General features: G+C 50.8%; 2 protein-coding genes across 43 annotated transcripts in view; one reads left to right on the top strand and one right to left on the bottom strand.

Annotated features, from left to right (window-relative positions):
• ACP2 (acid phosphatase 2, lysosomal) overlaps window positions 1-1,470 on the bottom strand; it is a 9,737-nt gene extending 8,267 nt beyond the window's left edge. Inside the window, exons 1-3 of the mRNA XM_005577994.4 lie at window positions 1,336-1,470; window positions 701-796; window positions 303-389 (exon numbers count right to left, since the gene is read on the bottom strand). Coding sequence (XP_005578051.2) covers window positions 303-389; window positions 701-796; window positions 1,336-1,449 — 297 coding nt within the window. The 5' untranslated portion in view covers window positions 1,450-1,470. The remainder of the gene's footprint in view (window positions 1-302; window positions 390-700; window positions 797-1,335) is intronic.
• Window positions 1,464-21,387, top strand: NR1H3 (nuclear receptor subfamily 1 group H member 3). 42 transcript variants are annotated; one of them, XM_074013676.1, is made up of 11 exons: window positions 8,983-9,302; window positions 9,800-9,933; window positions 11,017-11,096; window positions 11,608-11,801; window positions 12,377-12,501; window positions 13,025-13,233; window positions 13,331-13,510; window positions 13,703-13,802; window positions 20,286-20,399; window positions 20,575-20,715; window positions 20,906-21,387. In XM_074013676.1, coding segments are annotated over exons 1-11 (1,512 nt in total). In that variant the 5' UTR covers window positions 8,983-9,069; the 3' UTR covers window positions 20,908-21,387. The 42 variants fall into 42 exon arrangements, with proteins under 42 accessions (XP_065385599.1, XP_065385594.2, XP_073869777.1 ...); XM_065529523.2 differs by having other exon boundaries at window positions 9,020-9,302; window positions 20,621-20,715; XM_074013681.1 differs by lacking the exon at window positions 8,983-9,302 and adding an exon at window positions 9,509-9,540 and having other exon boundaries at window positions 11,613-11,801; window positions 12,235-12,501; window positions 20,621-20,715.

Genomic DNA, 21,387 nt, shown 5'->3' with positions numbered 1-21,387 from the left:
GGTACTCAATAAATGTCTTGGATGGAAAGCCTGTGATTTCAAAGAGTCAGAAACCACTTTGCCAGGCCCGCCCGTAAGGCTGAATTTGGATGCTTAATCAGGTTTGCCTCTTCCTAGCCAAGCAGGGGCAACTCAGCTCCTAGGGTTTTGTTCCAGACAGCTCTCAGATGCCTTTTCCTGTAGTTGTAACCAAAAATACAAGAAGGAGGCCAGAGTGCCCAGCCTCAGCCTTAGGCTCCCTGAGAGCAAAAGATGAGGGCAGCATACCCCATTCCCCTTGCCTCTGGAGCTCCCAAGCTTACCTCTTGCCGGTGATAAGAGGTGTTTAGGAAGCCATGATAGCGCTGCCGCAGGGCCTGGCCCAGCTCCCAGTGCTGTAGCATCCCCTCCTGTGGGCAAACCCAAAAGTTAAGAGGGTCTAGAGGGAAGGAGTGGCTCACAAGCCCCATGGGGTTTAGGCCCTGTTGCTTTCCAGGTTTACCCTTTGCTGGAGTCAATTAATCTGATCCCAGAAGTCTTTCATTAAGTGGCCAGTCATGCACGGCAATATCATGGGCACAGAGGTTAAGGTTATGAAATCTGGTCAAAGTCAGCACCCATATGGGAAAAGGCAGTTTAGTAAGGCCCCAAGTTCTGTAGCCTGCTCTAGACATCACTCATTCTACAGCTCATCCTGAGGAAAGGCTGGCTTCTGACCCACCTTGGTTAATTGACCAAACCCCTGGGGCCATTCTTCTTCCTGGTAGGGGTCCTTGGGATATGTCTTCACTGGTGAACGGTCTCCATGGCGGTACAGCTGAGGGAAGAAAATGGTTTGTCTATAGGTCAGAAGCATCTCGATAGGGACCCAGAGCCTACCTTTTGCCCCATGTTAGGGAAGGAAGTCTCATTCCCTTTGGGAAGCCTACTCGCTGCAAAAGACCCCAGTTAGGAGTCAGTCACTTCTTCCAGATTCCAGACACTCTAACTTGGCTAAGCAATGCCACTGGAGACCACAGGCAAAGCCAAGGTACAGGTGGTAAGGGAAAAGAGAAGTGAAAGCAACATATGTGGTGGGGACAACTGGGGAAAAAAGACAACCAAAGGCTTCTTTAGGGATGAGTCTTAACCATTCAACTACTTCCCTGTCTCAGGGCAGACTCACCCCGACCTATTCGGTCACCCTGACCCCCATAACCCAGGGCTCCACGTCAATCCTGAACCCAGTCTCCCAACTACACAGGCCAGTCGTCCTCTCCTAAACCAGCTGTTCCTTCCCAAGATCCCCGACCCCCACCAGCTGGCCTTTGCCCTTCTAGCTTCAGGGAACTCTTTGGTGACCCCATTTCTCATTACCAAGGTAACGAAGCGCAGACTCCGGGCCTGGGTGGGCGGCATCACCATCAGGTTCGCGCCGAGAAGGAGCTGGAGGAGAGCCGCACGGCTCCAGCCGGACCGCTTGCCCGCCATCACCGTTGTAATCTATGCAGCAAAGAAGCTGGAACCCGCTGGGTGGCACCTGCAAGCAGCCGCCCGGACGCACTCGTAAGGACACACGCCGGAAGTGCGCTCGCCGCCATCTTACTTAGGGACGAGCTGGGGTTGGGGGAGAAGGCGCAATCTCGGTGGGAATGCGTGCAGGAGGGTCGCGACCTGGCTGTGGCGGGGGAGCGTACGCATGTAGCCCGACGTGGCGAGGCAGACAGGTCTCGAAGACCTCATCTTGATCAAGAAGGCATTAAGTTCGCGTTTGCCTCTGCTAGGAGAAATCCCTTACCAAGGTGGCGCTTGCAGTGGGCGGGACCATGTCCTGGAAAGCGAGCGTCCCCTCCAGCCGGGGTGCTTCCGGGCTTGACCCCATAGCTAGAGCGGGTGCAGAGTTGAGGCGAGGGACGGAAAAGCAGAGGTCGCTTCTCTCCATGCCCCTGCCTTTGGGGTGGATTGAGCCCTGGCCCTGTTTTCTAGGAGACGTTTTGCTTGGGGTGCAGGGCATAGTATATAAACAACCCTTTGGATTTCCTGTGTCCTTGAGGTTGCCTCCAGTCTAGCCTACCGTTCCTGCCCCGCACGAAGCTTCAGTAGCCCTTTCACTTTCCCTTCCAGTCCTTTCCCTGACCTCCCTCCCCTCCACTTCCAAGTTTTAGTTAATTAGAGTCAAGACGTCATGCCTCTTCCCAAAGGAGTTGTGTTGCACAGGATGTTCAGACTTTCCAAACCCAAAGCACTGAATCCCTAGGGGAGGAATTTCAGACCAGTGGGGAGGTATTTTGAGGTAAGGGGCAGGCGCATATCATAAAGTGGGAGTACATGCGGTTTACACAGAATCAGTGGCCCTCTTGGCATTGACCATTAGGATTCAGGTGCAGCTAGTTTGGCCTCAGGACTTTGTGACTAATATGACGGTTGCAGAAGGTCAGATCGTAGGTCCTGGGGATGTTTTGATTCAGATCTGCCTACTGGAAGCAAATCTCCTCAGATCTTTGGGAAACAAAACTGATCAGGCTTGGGCTGGGCACCGTGGTTCCCCTGTAATCCCAGCACTTTGAGAGGCCGAGGCAGGCAGATCACCTGAGGTCAGGAGTTCGAAACCAGCCTGGCCAACGTGGCGAAAACCCATCTCTACTAAAAATAATAATAATTTAAAAATAGCTGGGTGTGGTGGCGTGCTCCTGTAATCCCAGCTACTCAGGAGGCTGAGGCAGGAGAATCGCTTGAACTCGGAAGGTGGAGGTTGCAGTGAGCCGAGATAACACCACTGCACTCCAGCCTGTGCGACAAAGCAAGACTCTGTCTCAACAAAAAAAAAACCTGATTAGGCTTGGTGTGGTTGCTCACGTTTGTAATCCCAGCACTTTGGGAGGCTAGGGTGGGAAGATTGCTTGAGCCCAGGAGTTCGAGACCAGCCTGAGCAGCTTACGAAGAGCTCATCGCTACAGAAAAAAAAAAAAGTTTAAAAATTAGCTGGGTGTGGTGGCACACACCTGTGGTCCTAGGTCCTCAGGAGGCTGAGGTGGGAGGATCACCTTGAGCCTGGGAGGTTGAGGCTAAAGTGAGCCATCATGGTGCGACTGCATTCCAGTCTGGACGGCAGAGCAAGACTGTGTCTCAAAAAAACAAAAAGAAAAGAAAAGAAAGATCAGAATTAGCTGTCCTTATTTTGCCCTAGGACTCCAGATTCAATTATTTATATATACTTCAGGATTTAAACTTTGCTTCCAAAGTTGTTGTGGAGGAGGCTGAGAAGCAAATAGAGTAAGAGCTGAAGCCTGGGTAGCCAAATAGTTCTTAACCTTGTTTAATCACAAGCTGACATGAAAATTTTGCACCTCTCCTCCAGAAAAATGTTCACACATGTAAACACGCACATGGAATTTTGCATATAATCCCAAATGGTTCACAAAGACCATTTACTAGAAGTTTCATAAATCAGCATTTCTGAATACCTGATTTAACCTAGTCGTCTTACTTCACAGTTTAGGAAACAAATCTAAAGAGAGGAAGTGACTGGCCCAAACTCACAGTTGAGGAGAATGGATTAAAAGTCTAGTTTTGTGGTTCTCAGTTAAATAGTCTATAATGGGCTGCTTCTTGCAGGCTACTCAAACTGCATTACTAAACTGTAATTGGTGATCTCGAAATACTTTCAATAAAGAGGTATCTGTCAAAGGAAACCTTTTCACATTAGTGGGACTAAACAGGGCCTAGGCCGGGCACGGCTCGCACCTGTAATCTCAGTACTTTAGGAGGACAAGGCAGGCAGATCACCTGAGGTCAGGAGTTCGAGACCAGCCTGGCCACCATGGTGAAACCCCATCTCTACTAAAAATACAAAAATTAGCCGGACGTGGTGGAGCACGCCTGTAATCCCAGCTACCCGGGAGGCTGAGACAGGAGAATTGCTTGAACCCAGGAGGCAGAGGCTGCAGTGAGCCAAGATTGTGCCACTTCACTCCAGCCTGGGCAACAGAGCGAGACTCTGTCTCAAAAAAAATAAATAAAGGAGGCTTGGGTAATTGGCAGAATGCTGCATATTAGTGGCGGGGAAAGGGGTTGAGTGTTTTGTTTTAATGGGCCTCTTACTCTCCTTGCAAACTAGCCATTGTACTTTCAGAGTGTAAATCTTTGGCTCACCAAATTTCAGCAATCTCTCAAATTCAGCTTTTGCTTTTCTTCCCACTTGCTCAAATATGTCTGTATTCTTTGTGCGTGCAAGTATCCCACGTGGGAGGGATTGATGAGGCAGATATTATTTCAGTTTTTATAGGGAGAAACTATTCCAGGAAGGATGGGGGTTACAGCACAAGTAGACAGTAGAGCCTGGAGCTGAGCCCTAGTTTCTTCTTCCTTTGCCCCCAGCTTTTGCATTTTCTGCCAGATGATTCTGTGGTCCTTACACTTTGGTTCCTAACTACAGATGTAAAAAAAACAACAACAAAAAACAAAAATACCACACACATGTAGATGGTGAGATAGATGGATATGTGGGCCTATACCAGATCAAATAAATCAGAATCTCTGAAGGTGAGGACAGGAACCACTACCTTATTCTGTGTTGGCAGAAGCAAACCTAAATCCAGGTATGTTCGCCATTTTTTTCCATCTGAAGAGGCAGTTTTTTGTTGTTGTTTGTTTTTTTGTTTTGAGATGGAGTTTTGCTCTTGTGGCCCAGGCTGGAGTGCAATGGCGCCATCTCAGCTCATGGCAACCTCCACCTCCCAGATTCAAGTGATTCTCCTGCCTCAGCCTCCCGAGTAGCTGGGATTACAGGCACCCGCCACCACGCCTGGCTAATTTTTTTGTATTTTTAGTAGAGACGGGGTTTCACCGTGTTAGCCAGGATGGTCTCAATCTCCTGACCTCGTGATCTGCCCGCCTCGGCCTCCCAAACTGCTGGGATTACAGGTGTGAGCCACCGTGCCCGGCCCCAGCCCAGTTTTATATAATGGAGTGTGTTTGTGATTTTTGTTTGTTTAAGCTTGAGCTCAAACTTTTGAATCAGCTAAACTTGTATTTTTTTTTTTTTTTTTTTTTTTTTTTGAGACGGTCTCCCTCTGTCACCCAGGCTGGAGTGCAGTGGTACAATCATGGCTCATTGCAGCCTCAATCTCCTGGGCTCCAACAGTCCTCCTACCTCAGCCCCCCAAGTAGCTGGGACTACAGGCAGATGCCACCACGCCTGGCTAATTTGTGTGTGTGTGTGTGTGTTTTTCTGTAAAGGTGAGGTTTCACCATGTTGCCTAGGCTAGTCTCAAACTCCTGGACTCAAGCGATCTGCCCTTCTTGGCCTCCCAAAGCGCTAGGATTACAAGTGTGAGCCACCGCACCCAGTCTTATTCCTGTATTCAAATTTGATATTTGCCCCTTGCTAGCAACTATCTCCTAGAGTTTACTGTGAGAATAAATGAAATAATGCATGTAAAGATAAATGTATGTAGTAGGCATGAAATCAATGTTACATCTTTCCTTTCTGCCTTCTGTATCATCTCTGAACTCAGGTCTGGGAATCCAGGTTTCTGGATTATTCTCTATGTTGTGATTGGAAGGTTGGGCAGAAGTCACTTGAGTAGATACGCAGTGGTCTGCAAGATGATCCCCACACTTTCCACCCTTCCAGAACGGTGAAGGAGGGAACAAGAAGCAGTTGCCCTTGCCTATCCCTGCAGACCTTACCCTGCAGCCTGCTTCATTGGAATGAGTACTTTTCAGGGGAGTTAGCCAGTAGTACCTGTGACCGTGGCTGGTGTATGCTCCTGTTTCTGCTTCAAGTTTCTCCTTGCTGTGAGAAGAAACCTGTGGAGGTTCTGGAGGACCAGATATGTGACTTGGTAGATCCCCGAGTGTGTTCCCAGGGACATTGCCTCCTGCAGGAGCCAAAGAAACAAAGAAGAGGCCCATAGGACTGGCGACTTTGGACCTAACAACTGCAAGCTGGTGGGACTGTGGCACAGGGGTGGGGCTGGCAAAGTGGGAATGTGATTCCGGCTGCTGATCACTTCACTGCTTGCCCTGACTTGAAGCAAGTCTCAGTGGTTGGTCTCCAGAAACTCCGTGGAAATACTGCCAACAGGTTTTGGTCTTCTCCCACTTTCCTCTCCTTTTCCCTCTTTGTAGGGATGACGGTTGGGGTTTCTGAGCTGTAACCTGGTAGGACAGCTCTGGCAGTTGAAGTCCTGGTTATAATTTCTTCTAAACAGGAGATGAGGCTGAGGCCAACTCCCTGGCGTGGGGGAGTTGGTCCCCAACCTACTTTTTCAGCAGTTGGCCCTAGCCTGGCGCCCCCCATCCAGATGGGGCTTGTGTGTGGTCCTGGGTCCTGGGAAGCCACCTGTGGGGAGACTAGGTGTCAGGAGAAGGAGTTGAAGAACAAAGTGGATGAAAGAGACTTCTCCCAGCTCGCAGAAGATAGGGCACCAGGCGCCAGACCATTGATTCCTGAGATAGGGCACCAGGCGCCAGACCATTGATTCCTGAGATAGGGCACCAGGCGCCAGACCATTGATTCCTGAGATAGGGCACCAGGCGCCAGACCATTGATTCCTGAGTTTCTCGAAACCAGGCATCTCAGAGACATCTCTGACTGCCCTGCTGGGCTGGAGCTTCTGGGAGCAGGGAGGTAGAGGAGGGAGCTGGACTGGCGATGTGGGTGCTGGGACAGAATAGTGCCAGTCTCTCAGTGACTAGAGTCCCTGGTTTCTGCTTTTCCAGGACAGCTGGGGCCTTGTGAAAATCAGAGAGGGAACACATGCGAGAGGAATGGAGAGCCTTGTGCTTGTGACTCAGAGATACCCAGACCAGGGTGGGGGCCTTGGGAGGGGACAACCTTGTGATGAGGGGGAACAAGAGCAAGAGCTGCAGGCAGAAGTCTGAGATGGGGGTGTCACAGGGGCTTTTCTGAAATGTGAAAATGAATACATGGGCAGATTTTGCAACAGCACCCAGCCTGCTGTCTTCTCACACTTTGCTCCCCAGCCCCCGCCTGTTCCCCATGTCCCACCCTGTGCTTCCTCCCGTCTTTCAACCAGGCTCCTCTTCTGCCTCAACCTTCAACTTTTCCTCATCTGGTCCCTTCTGTCCCATCCACACCCCCGTCCACTCTTTCCCTGTTTCCTCTGTTCTTTTCCCTGGTGCCCTGTTCATCTGTTTTAGTCTCTTTGGCTGCCTGCCCTGGCCCCCGTCCTTCTGTGCTTTAATGTGGGGCCCATGGGAACTGGAGTTCATAGCAAAACAGGAAGAGCCCGTGAGCAGGAAACTGGGAATGGGGCAGGGGGTGAATGACCAGCAGTAACCTCAGCTCCTCGCCTCCCACATCTGGACTGGAGCATCTGCAGGGTTCTCAGCCTCTCCCCTGTAGCCCACCAACCCTGGCTGCTTCCATTCCAGCACTTCACTGGCCCGAGATGCAACAAGACAAGATTGCCCTGGACTCTGACACAGCAAAGGGACTGGAGTGAGGACATCTGGGTTCTGATCCCAGCCGGGCCACTAACTGTGTGGTCTTGGAAAAGGCCCTCACATGAGTTTCAGTGTTCTCTGTCAAATGGAGCTCAGGTTACTTACTCTGCTTTCCTCCCAGGGCTGCTCTAAGGACCAGAAAAGATAGTGAAGGGTTTGTGCTGTGTATGGAAACAAGTACAAAGTTCAAAATCCACTGAGTTAAGGCAATGGGAACACCCACAACTGAAAGAACTGGGAGGGTGATGACAACTCGTGCCATTTCTCGAACACTTACTGTGTGCCACACGTTGTGATACAATCTGTAGTCCCTCCCTCCTTCCTTCCTTCCCTCCATCCTTCCTTCCTTCTTTTTTTTTTTTTTTTTTTTTATGGAGTTTTGCTCTTGTTGCCCAGGCTGGAGGGCAATGACGTGATCTCGGGTCATGGCAACCTCCGTATCCCAGGTTGGAGCCATTCTCCTGCCTCAGCCTCCCGAGCAGCTGGGATTATAGGCATGTGCCACCACACCTGGCTAATTTTTTGTATTTTTAGTAGCGATGGGGTTTCACCAGGTTGGCCAGGCTGGTCTGGAACTCCTGACCTCACGTGATCCGTCTGCCTGGGCCTCCCAAACTGCTGGGATTATAGGCATGAGCCACTGCACCCAGCGTGATCTGTAGTTTCAATCTCACAACAACCTTGTGTGGTAAAAATGACTACTATCCCTATGTTTTCTTTCTTTTTTTCTTTCTTTTTCTTTTTCTTTTTATTTTTTTTTTTGAGACGGAGTCTCGCTCTATCGCCCAGGCTGGAGTGCAGTGGCACAATCTTGGCTCACTGCAACCTCCCAGGTTCAAGTGATTCTCCTGCCTCAGCCTCCCGAGTAGCTGGGATTAGAGATCCGTACCACCATGCCTGGCTAACTTTTGTATTTTTAGTAGAGGCGGGGTTTCACCATGTTGGCCAGGCTAGTCTCGAACTCCTGACCTCAAGTGATCCACCTGCCTAGGCCTCCCAAAGTGCTGAGATTACAGGTATGAGCCACCATGCCCAGCCTATTTATTTTTCAACATACCATTGCTGGCTCGAATATTCCTATTTTAAAGATAGGGAAACAAAGATTCAGAGACATTAAGTAACTTGCTCAATCAAGATCACATAGGTACTAAGAAGTTTAGGATTTGAACCCAAAATCTGAGCCCAGAGTCTGAACACTAAATCAACATGCTGAGTTGAAACTGACTACAGCAGTTGTGAGTGCGTGCCTGTAATGCTAGCACTTTGGAAGGCTGAGGTGGGAGGATGGCTTGAGCCCAGGAGTATGAAACCAGTCTGGGCAACGTAGTGAGACCCCACCTCAAAAAAGAAAATAAAAGGAATAATAAAAAAAATTGACTAGGGCTAACAAGTAGGGGATAGATGAGAATAATATTTTTCTTGTTATTCATTCAACAAATAGGAACACAGTACCTACTCTGTTGCCTCCTCTATGCCAGCCCTGTTTCAGGGGTTTTGGGGAAAATGAAATCAATAAAATATGATGTCTACTTTCCGGGATGGATTTCATGCCCCAGGCAACAGAGTGGGAAGAATGGCTATAGTCTCAGTAGCTGCTGGTTGGAGCCTGCCATCACTTCAGATAGGGATGTTCCCCAGATGAGGCAACCTTCATACCTTCCCAGGTCCATCCTGGGCTGCCACCCGAGTTGCCTGCCTGCCTTCTGCCACGCCCCCACCCCTATCCCAGGCCTGCCATTGCTCATAGCAGATTTCCTACCAAAGGCTCTCCTGGCCTCCTCTCTTATCTGTGGCCCCTGCAGGGCACCCACTTTCAGAAACTCCCTGGAAGGCCCAGCACCTGCCTCTCTGCACCCCTGGATTTCTACCAGGTTGGCTGAAGCCTAGGGCTAGTGGGGAGAGCTTCTTGGCCTCTTCCCAGAGGCAAGGGAGGAGGAGGGAGGCTGGGAAAGCAGGCTGGGGCTCAGTGTCGCAATTCCGGGCCCTGCTGGGACCTTTGCTCCGAGAGGTGCCTATGGAAGGGAGGGAACACCGACTCTGGAGGCTGCTGGGATTGGGGTAGGGGTTCCTGGGAGGCAGTCCTTTTGCAAGAGCTGCTAAGAGCGCTGGGTAAGGAGAGGAAGGGGAGAGACATGGAACTTGGCAGGTCTGCAGCGAAATGCCACTGTTTTGACCGGGAGTAGAGGGTGGGAGTGGCGGGAGAGGGGGTGGCCGGCTGGGGAGGAGCCAGCCTGGTGGAGAAGCTGCCCTGTGGGCGGGGGTGAGGAGGGGAGGGCTGCGGTCGTCAGGCAGGAAGGAGGGGTGGCCTGACCCCTCGGCAGTCCCTCCCCTAGCCTTTCCCCAAATTGCTACTTCCCTGGGGCTCCAGGTCCTGCTTGTGCTCAGCTCCAGCTCACCGGCTGGCCACCGAGACCTCTGGACAGGGAACTGCACCATCCTCTTCTCCCAGCAAGGGGGCTCCAGAGACTGCCCACCCAGGAAGTCTGGTGGCCTGGGGATTCGGTGGGTCTGCTCCTTAGCAGTGGCCTGGGGCTCTGTGTGTGTATCTGGGGTGGGGTTGGCGAATGTCCTAAGGATCTTAGAAGGGGGTTTCTGGGGAGAAGTGAGGGGTGATGGTGATGGAAGCTTGGGAAAGGAACAGGACTCTGGGTCCCAGAATAACTCATGAGGGATTCGGGGGAGGAGGTCCTCTATGTGAATTGGGGAGATTCTTGGAGATAAGAGATTTGTGCTGGGACCCTGGAGAGTGGCATGAGCAAGGTCCTCTAATAAGCAGCGTGTTTCACTGAGTGGAGCGAGCTTCGATCCCGTCTCCTGGTCCTGCTCAACTTTGGCTGTCCTCAATGTTGGAGGGGGAAGGGGCCCGAGAGAAGCAGAGCAGATGTACCCAAACATTCCCCGCTGGTTTGGAGGGGACTTTGAGGGAGAAAGGCTGGTACAGTGACTGGGAGCTCAGACTTTGGAGTCAGACGAGGGTTGGAGTCTTGATTCTACCGCCGCCTAACTGTGTGACCATAGTTACTTAATCTCTTTGAACCTCAGTTTGCTTATCTGTAAAATGAGGTTAAGAATAGTCCTGAGCCGGGAGCAGTAGCATGTGCCTATAATCTCAGGTACTCAGGAAGCTGAAAGTTGATTGCCTGAGCCCAGTAGTTTGAGGCGATAGTGTCCTATTACTGCACCTGTGAATAGCACTGAGTTCCAGCCTGAGCAACATAAAGAGACCCTATCTCAAAAAAAAAGACTAGTCTTGACCTCAGAGGGATATAATGAGGAAAGCACATAAAGCCTTATAATAGGCTGGGCGCAGTGGCTCACTCCAAAAATCCCCGCACTTTGGGAGGCCCAGGTGGGAGGATCCCTTGAGCCTAGGAGTTCCTAGACTAGCCTGGGCAACATAGGGAGAACCTGTCTCTAAAAAAACATAATAGTAATATAATAAAGCCTTAGTACAGGCTAATATATGGCAAGTAAATATTAGCTGATATTGTTGGTATTGATAAAAGGGAGGATCAGGTGGAAAAGGGAGCTGAGGCCAGAAAGGAGGCCAGTTCTAGAAGAGTATAACCTGAGTCCTTCCTGCAGGACAGTGCCTTGGTAATGACCAGGGCTCCAGGAAGAGATGTCCGTGTGGCTGGGGGCCCCTGTGCCTGACATTCCTCCTGGTAAGCTTCATTCCAGCCCTCTCCCCTGAGCCCAGACCGCAGGCTCCTCGCCTCCCCGTAGGAATCAATCTGCTTCATTACCTGCCTTCTTCCTTCCTCCAGAGAGCAGTCCAGATTCATTCTCAGTCGTGGTTGCCTCTCCCCCGGTTCCAGTGCCTGGCCCTTGCAGGCTCCCGCCCAGTCCTCCCCAATCTGGGTTTGCTGCTAAAGAGTTGGTCAGCTGAGTGCTTACCCTGCTCTGGCTTTGAAGAGTTTTATCTGATCTCTGAAATGCATACACTCCAGCCCCCCAAAGAGACGAGGGTTAACATCTTCATTTAAGGTCTTGAGATGTAAGAAACTACAAGTGACTAGTCCTAGCTAGAGCCCACACAGACGCTAGGGTCCCAAAGCCTGAGCTGGGACTTTGCTGCCCTCTAAGGGTGGGGATAAGTTTTCAGTTTCCCAGCTAGGACACTGGGCTATGGAGCGGGGATGGAGCCTGAGACCCCCATGTGCCTCTCCTTTGGAGCTCAGACTCTGCAGCGGAGCTGTGGAAGCCAGGTGCACAGGATGCAAGCAGCCAGACCCAGGGAGGCAACAGCCGCATCCTCAGAGAGGAAGCCAGGATGCCCCACTCTGCCACAGGCACTGCAGGGGTGGAGCTGGAGGCTGCAGAGCCCACAGTCCTGCTCACCAGGGCAGAGCCCCCTTCAGAACCCACAGGTGAGGAGCTTCTGGGTTTGGAGGAGGTAGGGGTCCAGATTCCAGGTCCTGGATCTGGAAGAGGTTCCTTGGGGGTTTTTACTTTATATGTAATCTCATGGTTAAGTCCAAAGGCTTTAGAGCTAACTAAATCTGACTGATCTAAGTGTGAATTCTGTCTCTACTTTAGGCCTTCCTGAGCCTCAATTTCCTTGCTTATAAAATGGAAAAAAATTATGTTTGTCATAAGGATCAGTGCATATGAAAAGCTCATACAGTACCTAGAACATAATGGCACTTGGCCAATGAGGGCTACTCTTCTCATAAAAGAGAGACTGGAGTTTGTATAATGAAGGGAATGAAGGTCACTGAGTGCCCAGGGCAGTGACTGAGTCAGGGAGAACATGAACTTTTTTCCTTGGGGGAGAGCATTGAAACACTTTCCTGTAATCAGAGATCCGTCCACAAAAGCGGAAAAAGGGGCCAGCCCCCAAAATGCTGGGGAATGAGCTATGCAGCGTTTGTGGGGACAAGGCTTCCGGCTTCCACTACAATGTTCTGAGCTGCGAGGGTTGCAAGGGATTCTTCCGCCGCAGTGTCATCAAGGGAGCGCACTACGTCTGCCACAGTGGCGGCCACTGCCCCATGGACACCTACATGCGTCGCAAGTGCCAGGAGTGTCGGCTTCGCAAGTGCCGCCAGGCTGGCATGCGGGAGGAGTGTGAGTTTCTGGGGCTGGGTGGGGGAAGAGGCTGAGGGGAAAAGAGGGGTCCAGGGTGTGACCCAGGACAGGTGCCTGAACTTGTAGGGGCCAACTGATCCCTAAGTATGGATTAAAATATATTTCTTGACCGGGCGCGGTGGCTCATGCCTGTAATCCCAGCACTTTGGGAGGCTGAAGCAGGCGGATCACCTGAGGTCAGAAGTCTGACACCTGCCTGGCCAACGTAGTGAAACCCTGTCTCTACTAAAAATACAAAAATTAGCCAGGTGTGGTGGTGAGCGCCTGTAATCCCAGCTATTCAGGAGGGTGAGGCAGGAGAATCACTGGAACCCTGGAGGCGGACGTTGCGGTGAGCTGCAATCGCACCACTGCACTCCAGACTGGACGAGTGTGAGACTCTGTTTCAAAAAAAAAAAAACTTCTTGCGTTTACCCAGTGCTGTCTGTTTTTCTGGAGCCCCAAACTGCCCCTTTTGCCCCATCCTTGCTTCCTGTCTCCTCATATTTGGTCCTGTCCTTAGGTGTCCTGTCAGAAGAACAGATCCGTCTGAAGAAACTGAAGCGGCAAGAGGAGGAACAGGCTCATGCCATATCCCTGCCCCCCAGGGCTTCCTCACCCCCTCAAATCCTGCCCCAGCTCAGCCCGGAGCAATTGGGCATGATCGAGAAGCTGGTCGCTGCCCAGCAACAGTGTAACCGGCGCTCCTTTTCTGACCGGCTTCGAGTCACGGTACTTGACACACCTGGGGAGAGGCGGCTGCACCCAGATCACCAGTGGGCTTCTTGATGTCTGACTCAAAGCGCTTTGCCTTTTCCCTCCTGGGTAGCCTTGGCCCATGGCACCAGATCCCCATAGCCGGGAGGCCCGTCAGCAGCGCTTTGCCCACTTCACTGAGCTGGCCATCGTCTCTGTGCAGGAGATAGTTGACTTTGCTAAACAGCTACCCGGCTTCCTGCAGCTCAGCCGGGAGGACCAGATTGCCCTGCTGAAGACCTCTGCGATCGAGGTGGCTGGAGAAGGGCAAGGGATGAAGGGAGAAGCAGAATGGGATTGTCTGTGGGAGGGGCCTCCAGACATCGAGCTGGGAGAACCAAATCTGCTGGGAAGCAGGGATGAGGGGAATCGGCCTCCCTGGAAGGGGCTATGCTCCAAGACCAACCTTCCTAGTCCCCGTTTGAGGTCTGCTGCTTGTGTGCAGGTGATGCTTCTGGAGACATCTCGGAGGTACAACCCTGGGAGTGAGAGTATCACCTTCCTCAAGGATTTCAGTTATAACCGGGAAGACTTTGCCAAAGCAGGTGAGAACTGAGATCACACAGGGATTGGGGCTGGATGGACAAATGCTTCTTTTTTTATTTTTTATTTTTAAAAATTGAGGGCCAGGCGCGGTGGCTCATGCCTGTAATCCCAGCACTTTGGGAGGCCGAGGTGGGCAGATCACAGGGTCAGTAGATCAAGACCATCCTGGCTAACACGGTGAAACCCTGTCTCTACTAAAAATACAAAAAATTAGTCAGGCATGGTGGCACGCGCCTGTAGTCCCAGCTACTCGGAAGACTGAGGCAGGAGAATCGCTTGAATCCGGGAGGCGGAGGTTACAGTGAGCTGAGATCACACCATTGCACTACAGCCTGGGCAACAACAACAAAAAATTGAGATGGAGTCTCACTATGTTGCCCAGGCTGGTCCCAAACTCCTGGCCTCAAGTGATCCGCCTGCCTTGGACTCCCAAAGTGCTGGGATTACAGGCGTGAGCCACCCACCATGCCTCGCCAAGAACTGTTTCTTTTTTTGTTTCTTTTTTTTTTTTTTTTTTTTTTTAAAAAGACAGAGTTTGCTCTGTCGCCCAAGCAGGAGTGCAGTGGTGTGATCTTGGCTCACTACAACTTCTGCCTCCCGGGTTCAAGCAATTCTCCTGCCTTCAAGCAATTCTCCTGCCTCAGCTTCTTGAGTAGCTGGGATGAGGTGCACCACCACACCCAGCTAATTTTTGTATTTTTAGTAGAGACAGGGTTTTACCATGTTGACCAGGCTGGTCTTGAACTCCTGACCTTAAGTGATCCACACACCTCAGCCTCCCAAAATGCTGGGATTACAGGCGTGAGCAACTGAACCTGGCCAGGACTGGTTCTTTTTGTCATAGGCCCATAGTGACTACAGAGCCACAGGCCCAACGTTTGAGTGACTAGTAAGGGAAGGCTCCCCTTATTTTTTAAAGATGGAAAATTGGAATGCTGATAGGCTTCTCTCAGCTGCTCCAGATAGACCCCTGTCCTCTGTTGCTTTAGGTCAGTGGTTTTCAAAATGTATTCCAAGGAACCTGAGAGATATATGGAATGGCACCTTGGAGGAGAAACAAGGAGGCACAGGAAGTGAACTAATCTTCCTCACATGTGCTCTTTGGGGATCATGGGGGCTGATTTCCCCTACTCTTTTTTTTTTTTTTTTGAGATAAGTTCTTGCTCTGTCACGCAGGCTAAAGTGCAGTGGCATGAACGTGGCTCACTGCAGCCTCAACCACCTGGGCTCCAGTAATTCTCCTGCCTCAGCCCCCCAAGTAGGTGGGACTACAGGCATGCATCACCATGCCAGGCTAATTTTTATATTTTTTTGTAGAGACTGAGTTTCGCCATGTTGCCCAGGCTGGTCTCGAAATGGTCTCAAACTCCTGAGCTCAAAGGATCCACCCACCTCGGCCTCCCAAAGTGCTGGGATTACAGGTGTGAGCCACCACACCCAGCCTCCCCTACTCTTTTTTTTTTTTTTTTTTTTTGAGATAGAGTCTCACTCTGTTGCCAAGCTGGAGTGCAGTGGCACGATCTTGGCTCACTGCAACTTCCACCTCCCGGGTTCAAGCGACTCCCCCGCCTTAGCCTCCCGAGTAGCTGGAACTACAGGCGAGCGCCACTACGCTCAGCTAACTTTTGTATTTTTAGTAGAGACAGGGTTTCACTGTGTTGCCCAGGCTGGTCTTGAACTCCTGAGCTCAGGCAGTCCACCCGCCTCAGCCTCCCAAAGTCCTGGGATTACAGCCATGAGCCACCACACCAGGCCCCTCCCCTACTCTTTTTCAATTACACTTTCTGATGAACTGGAACCATGGCATGGCAAACATGCCCAGAGGGGATGTACAATAAGAGCGAATGTTTCCATCCCCATCCTATATCTGAAGTATTTTCTCCAAAAATTACTTCATACTGTGGCTCTCTAGCTGATTCTCGCTTGGGAGCTACGCAGAAGGGGTTTCTTCATATTCAACTATTGGTCATGTTTGTGTCATGAAAACTGGCCTGGGAAAGGACGGGAGGCTGAGGGACTTTTGGAGGGAGTGGAATTGAGCTTCAGCAGGAAACCAAGTAGCTTAACAACTGGATGAGTGGGGCTCTAAAATATGGCTGATGCCCTGACTCCATTCTCAGGGCTGGTAGATCTGTGGCCAGGCCAGTCATCAAGCCTTCCCTGGTTTCTGACAACTCAGGCCAGCTCACGTGCCTCTTGCTCTCCCAACACAGGCCCACCCAATGAGCTTTCTAGGAAGGCCACCCTTCACTGTAGGGCATAATAGGGCTATGTTGGCACCTTTTGCCTTCTATAGTGCCCGGTGTGCTGCCCGGATGTGTTGGCACCTAATGGGGTGATTTAATGACTTTACCCAGCTTTAAAGCCCAGCCCTGCCCCCTCTTCCAAACCATTTTTTCCTCGATGGTTATTATCTCAGACCTTCTTAACCATGGCTCTCCCCTCCTTCAGAATATCCTCCTTGTGGAACCCTGCCCAGTTCTTTTTTTTTTTTTTTTTTTTGAGACGGAGTCTTGCTCTGTCACCCAGGCTGGAGTGCAGTGGCCGGATCTCAGCTCACTGCAAGCTCCGCCTCCCGGGTTCACGCCATTCTCCTGCCTCAGGCTCCCAAGTAGCTGGGACTACAGGCGCCTGCCACCGCGCCCGGCTAATTTTTTTTGTATTTTTAGTAGAGACAGGGTTTCACCATGTTCGCCAGGATGGTCTCGATCTCCTGACCTCGTGATCCGCCCATCCCGGCCTCCCAAAGTGCTGGGATTACAGGCTTGAGCCACCGCACCCGGCCCCCTGCCCAGTTGTAAGATCTCTGTATTAGTTTGGCACTCGTAGACTCGTGCTATCTGAATCTGCACCTATTTGTAGATTTATTTATTTACTTATTTTATTTTATTTATTTTTTTTGAGACGGAGTTTCACTCTTGTTGCCCAGGCGGGAGTGCAATGGCACAATCTCGGCTCACTGCAACCTCTGCCTCCCAGGTTCAAGCGATTCTCCTGCCTTAGCCCCCCGAGTAGCTGGGATTACAGGCATGTGCCACCACGCCTGGCTAATTCTGTATTTTTAGTAGAGATGAGGTTTCTCCATGTTGGTCACGCTGGTCTCAAACTCCCGACCTCAGGTGATCTGCTCGCCTCGGCCTCCCAAAGTGCTGGGATTACAGGTGTGAGCCACCGCGCCCGGCCCTTATAGATTTATTTATACAAGCAGTTTTGAAGTAATCATGCTTGCCTTTCATTTTTCATTTCGTGAGTGAGGTCTTGGGGAGAAGGAACTGGAGCTCTGTTTGTCACGTCTCCTCCTCTCTCTATCCACTACTATTTACTGCCTGCGGTAGATGACTGGTGACACGGGCTGAGCACATTTGAGGTGTTCATTCCATGGGCATCAGCAGACCCTCACAGGTGCATTAGCCAACTATAGAACCTCCTCTTAATTTGTGTATAAAGGGGGCTGTTTGCCATACTTTGGGGCTCAAAACCTCACCAAGAAATGCTTTAGAAAATGGGGCTTGCCGCTGGGCGTGGTGGCTCACACCTGAAATCCCAGCACTTTGGGAGGTCTAGGCAGGCGGATCACCTGAGGTCAGGAGTTCGAGACCAGCCTGGCTGACAGGGCGAAATCCCATCTCTACTGAAAATACAAAAATTAGCTAGGCGTGGTGGTGCACCCGTCCCAGTTACCCAGGAGGCTGAGGCAGGAGAATCGCTTGAACCCAGGAGGCTGAGGTTGCAGTGAGCCGAGATCGTGCCACTGAACTCCAGCCTGGGTGACAGAGCAAGACTCTGTCTCAAAGAAAAGAAAAATGAAAAAGAAAATGGGGCCTGCCCATTAAATGGACTAACACACAACACTTGATAAACATCAGGGTGAAAGTGCAGGAAGTGACTCACCAAGAAGCCTTGAATGGAAAAGTGTAGCAGATGGTTGCTAAAAGAAATCTGACAAAGCCTGAGGAACTGTGTAGGGTGCAGAGACTTTGACAATGTGTATGAGAGACATATTCTCTAGGTATCATGACTTTAACTCATGGTTTGTTGCATTTTAGTCTTCTCAGCAGGAAGACTGTTTCCATGAAAAACTGATTATTTATTGGCCGGGCGTGGTGGTTTATGCCTGTAATCCCAGTACTTTGGGAGGCCCAGGCAGGCAGATCACGAGGTCAAGAGATCGAGACCATCCTGGCCAACATGATGAAACCCTGTCTCTACTAAAAATACAAAAATTAGCTGGGCGTGGTGATGTGCACCTGTATTCCCAGCTACTCAAGAGGCTGAGTCAGGAGAATCGCTTGAACCCGGGAGGCAGAGCTTACAGTGAGCTGAGATTATGCTACTGCACTCCAGCCTGGTGACAGAGTAAGACTCCATCTCAAAAAAAAAGAAAAAAAAAAAAAAATATATATATATATATTTATTTTACAAGCACTTATGTGGTAGTTACCATATATGCCACATATTTATGAGATAGGTACTATTATTATTCCCATTTTACAGATGGGAAAACCAAAGCCCAGAGAGGTTACATAACTTACACAAGGTCACGTTGCCTTATAAGTGGTAGAACCAGGACTCAACCCCAGGCAGTCTGGCACCAGAATCCACATCCTCACCCATACTGCAATATTCCCTCTAGGATGTGATACATGAAATGTATCTCTAGTGTTCAAATAAGTAAGGCCAATGCCAGTGAAAAACAATGCTTTTTTTTCCTTTAAAACAGGGTCTCACTCTGTCGCCCAGGCTGAATGCAGTGGTGTGATCAATCATGGCTCAATGCAGCCTTGACCTTCTGGGCTCAAGTGATCCTCCTTGAGTAGCTGGGATTACAGGTGTGAGCCACTGTGCCCTGCTGAAAAAGGATTCTTTTATTTTTTTATTTTTTTATTTTTTTTGAGCCAGAGTCTTCTGTTGCCCAGGCTGGAGTGCAAGTAGCACGATCTCAGCTCACTGTAAGCTCCGCCTCCCAGGTTCAAGCAATTCTGCTCTTCAGCCTCCCACGTAGCTGGGACTATAGGTGCGCCACCACGCCCAGTTAATTTTTGTATTTTTAGTAGAGATGGAGTTTCACTGTGTTGCCTAGGCTGATCTCGAACTCCTGAGCTCAGGCAATCTGTCTGCCTCAGCCTCCTGAAGTGCTGGGATTACAGGGATAAGCCACCACATCCGGCTCTTTTTCTTTTTCTTTTCTTTCTTTCTTTCTTTTTTTTTTTTTTTGAGATGGAGTTTCGCTCTGTCACCCAGGCTGGAGTGCAGTGGCGTGATCTTGGCTCACTGCAACCTCCGCCTCCCAGATTCAAGCAATTCTTCTGCCTCAGCCTCCTAAGTAGCTGGAAATACAGGCGTGCACCACCATGCCCAGCTAATTTTTGTATTTTCAGTAGAGATGGGGTTTTGCCATGTCAGCCGGGCTGATCTCAAACTCTTGACCTCAGGTGATCCGTCTGCCTCGGCCTCCCAAAGTGCTGGGATAAAAGGCGTGAACCGCCATGCCCTGCTGAAAAAGGATTCTTTATAAACAAAAATAAGAGTTGCTTCTATTTCTAGAAATGTGGAGCCCTCAAGAATTTTAATAACAGAATTGGCGGGGAGTGGTGTCTGATACCTGTAATCCCAGCACTTTGGGAGGGCGAGGCGGGTGGATTGCTTGAGTCCAGGAGTTTGAGACCGGCCTGGGCAACATGGTGAAATCCTGTCACAACAAAAAAATAAGAATTAGCTAGGTGTGGTGGTATGCACCGGTAGTCCCAGCTACTAGGGAGGCTGAAGTGGGAGGATTGCTTGCGCCTGGGAGGTCGAGGCTGCAGTGAGCTGTGATCGTGCCACTGCACTCCAGTCTGGGTGACCAAACAAGACCCCGTCTCAAAGAAAAAAAACAAGAATACCAGAATTATTATCATGTAATTCAGCACCTCTTGTGTGCCAGACACAGCACTAAGTGCTCTGCATACTTTGTCACTGAACCATCCCAACAATTTTCTGAGATGGGTTTAGATATGATTCTCATTTCACAGATGAGGCTTAGAGGGGTTAAGACATTTGCTCAAGGTTACACAGCAAAGCCCTGTAGCCTTTTTTTTTTTTTTTTTTTTAATGGAGTCTCCCTCTGTCACCCAGGCTGGAGTGCAGTAGTGCGATCTCGGCTTACTGCAACCTCCACCTCGCAGGTTCAAGTGATTCTCCTGCCTCAGCCTCCCAAGTAGCTGGGATTACAGGCACCTGCCACCACGTCCAGCTAGTTTTTGTGTTTTTAGTAGAGATGGGGTTTCGCCATGTTGGCCAGGCTCTTCTCGAACTCCTGACCTCGGGTGATCCGCCCGCCTCAGCCTCCCAAAGTGTTGGGATTACAGGCGTGAGCCACCGTGCCCAGCCCCGGTAAACTTCTTAGTGAGTTCCTAGTAGTTATCTAAGGTAAGGCGCTGGAGGAGAGAAGGAAGTTCCTGCTGCTCCTGCTGCATGTGTCAGCCTCCCTTCTTCCTCCCCAGGGCTGCAAGTGGAATTCATCAACCCCATCTTCGAGTTCTCCAGGGCCATGAATGAGCTGCAACTTAATGATGCTGAGTTTGCTTTGCTCATTGCCATCAGCATCTTCTCTGCAGGTGTGGAGGAGGGGCAATGGGAAACAGCAAGAGACTTGCACCAAGGAGGGCTGCAGGCCCCACAGGAATCAGGGGGTGGCTTGGGAGGGTGGAGGCATTTGCTCTGTTATTTAGGGATGAGGGAGCTTGGCTGGAGCATGTCTCTATATTTTGGTTGCAACTTGGGGTATGGAAGTGGACCCTGGCCAGACCTGCTTCTCAACTCTCTTGGTGACCTATAGACCGGCCCAATGTGCAGGACCAGCTCCAGGTAGAGAGGCTGCAGCACACATATGTGGAAGCCCTGCATGCCTACGTCTCCATCCACCATCCCCATGTGAGTCTCCCCATGGTGCCCCTTTTCCTCCTTCCCACACACAGGCCCATTCCCTGATACACCTACTTTCCCTTCAAGAATTTCTGACTGCATGGTGTGCAGACAACTCACCTCTCCCACAACTCCCCTACCCTTGCCCCGCTTCCCTGCAGACAGGCAAAAGCTGTTCTTGTCTCTCTCCTTTCCCCAGGACCGACTGATGTTCCCACGGATGCTAATGAAACTGGTGAGCCTCCGGACCCTGAGCAGCGTCCACTCAGAGCAAGTGTTTGCACTGCGTCTGCAGGACAAAAAGCTCCCACCGCTGCTCTCTGAGATCTGGGATGTGCACGAATGACTGTTCTTTCCTCTTATTTTGTTTTCTGGGCCGGATGGCTGAGGCCTGGTGGCTGCCTCCTAGAAGTGGAACAGACTGAGAAGGGCAAACATTCCTAGGAGCTGGGCAAGGAGATCCACCCGTGGCATTAAAAGAGAGTCAAAGAGTTGGGAGTTTTGTGGCTACTGAGCAGTGGGGCGCCCGCTAACGCTGTGCTGTATCTGAAGACCACACTGATCCCACAAACGGATGGGCCTGGGGGCCACTTTGCACAAGGTTCTCCAGCGCCCTGCCCATCCTGCCTCCACCACTTCCTGTTTTTCCCACAGGGCCCCAAGAAAAATTCTCCACTGTCA

Source organism: Macaca fascicularis, chromosome 14 (assembly GCF_037993035.2).
Source record: "Macaca fascicularis isolate 582-1 chromosome 14, T2T-MFA8v1.1".
Classification (NCBI taxonomy): Eukaryota; Metazoa; Chordata; class Mammalia; order Primates; family Cercopithecidae; genus Macaca; species Macaca fascicularis.
Note: the sequence above shows the minus strand (reverse complement) of the source record. Positions and strands in the feature narration are given on the sequence as shown.

Bases quoted from the DNA above. Each gene is read 5' to 3' on its own strand.
- NR1H3 (XM_065529522.2), top strand. From the start codon at position 8,833: ATGAGAATAATATTTTTCTTGTTATTCATTCAACAAATAGGAACACAG. The intron at 13,234-13,330 runs GTACTTGACACA...CCTCCTGGGTAG, and splicing joins CTGACCGGCTTCGAGTCACG to CCTTGGCCCATGGCACCAGA. The intron at 20,400-20,574 runs GTGTGGAGGAGG...GGGGTATGGAAG, and splicing joins CATCAGCATCTTCTCTGCAG to TGGACCCTGGCCAGACCTGC.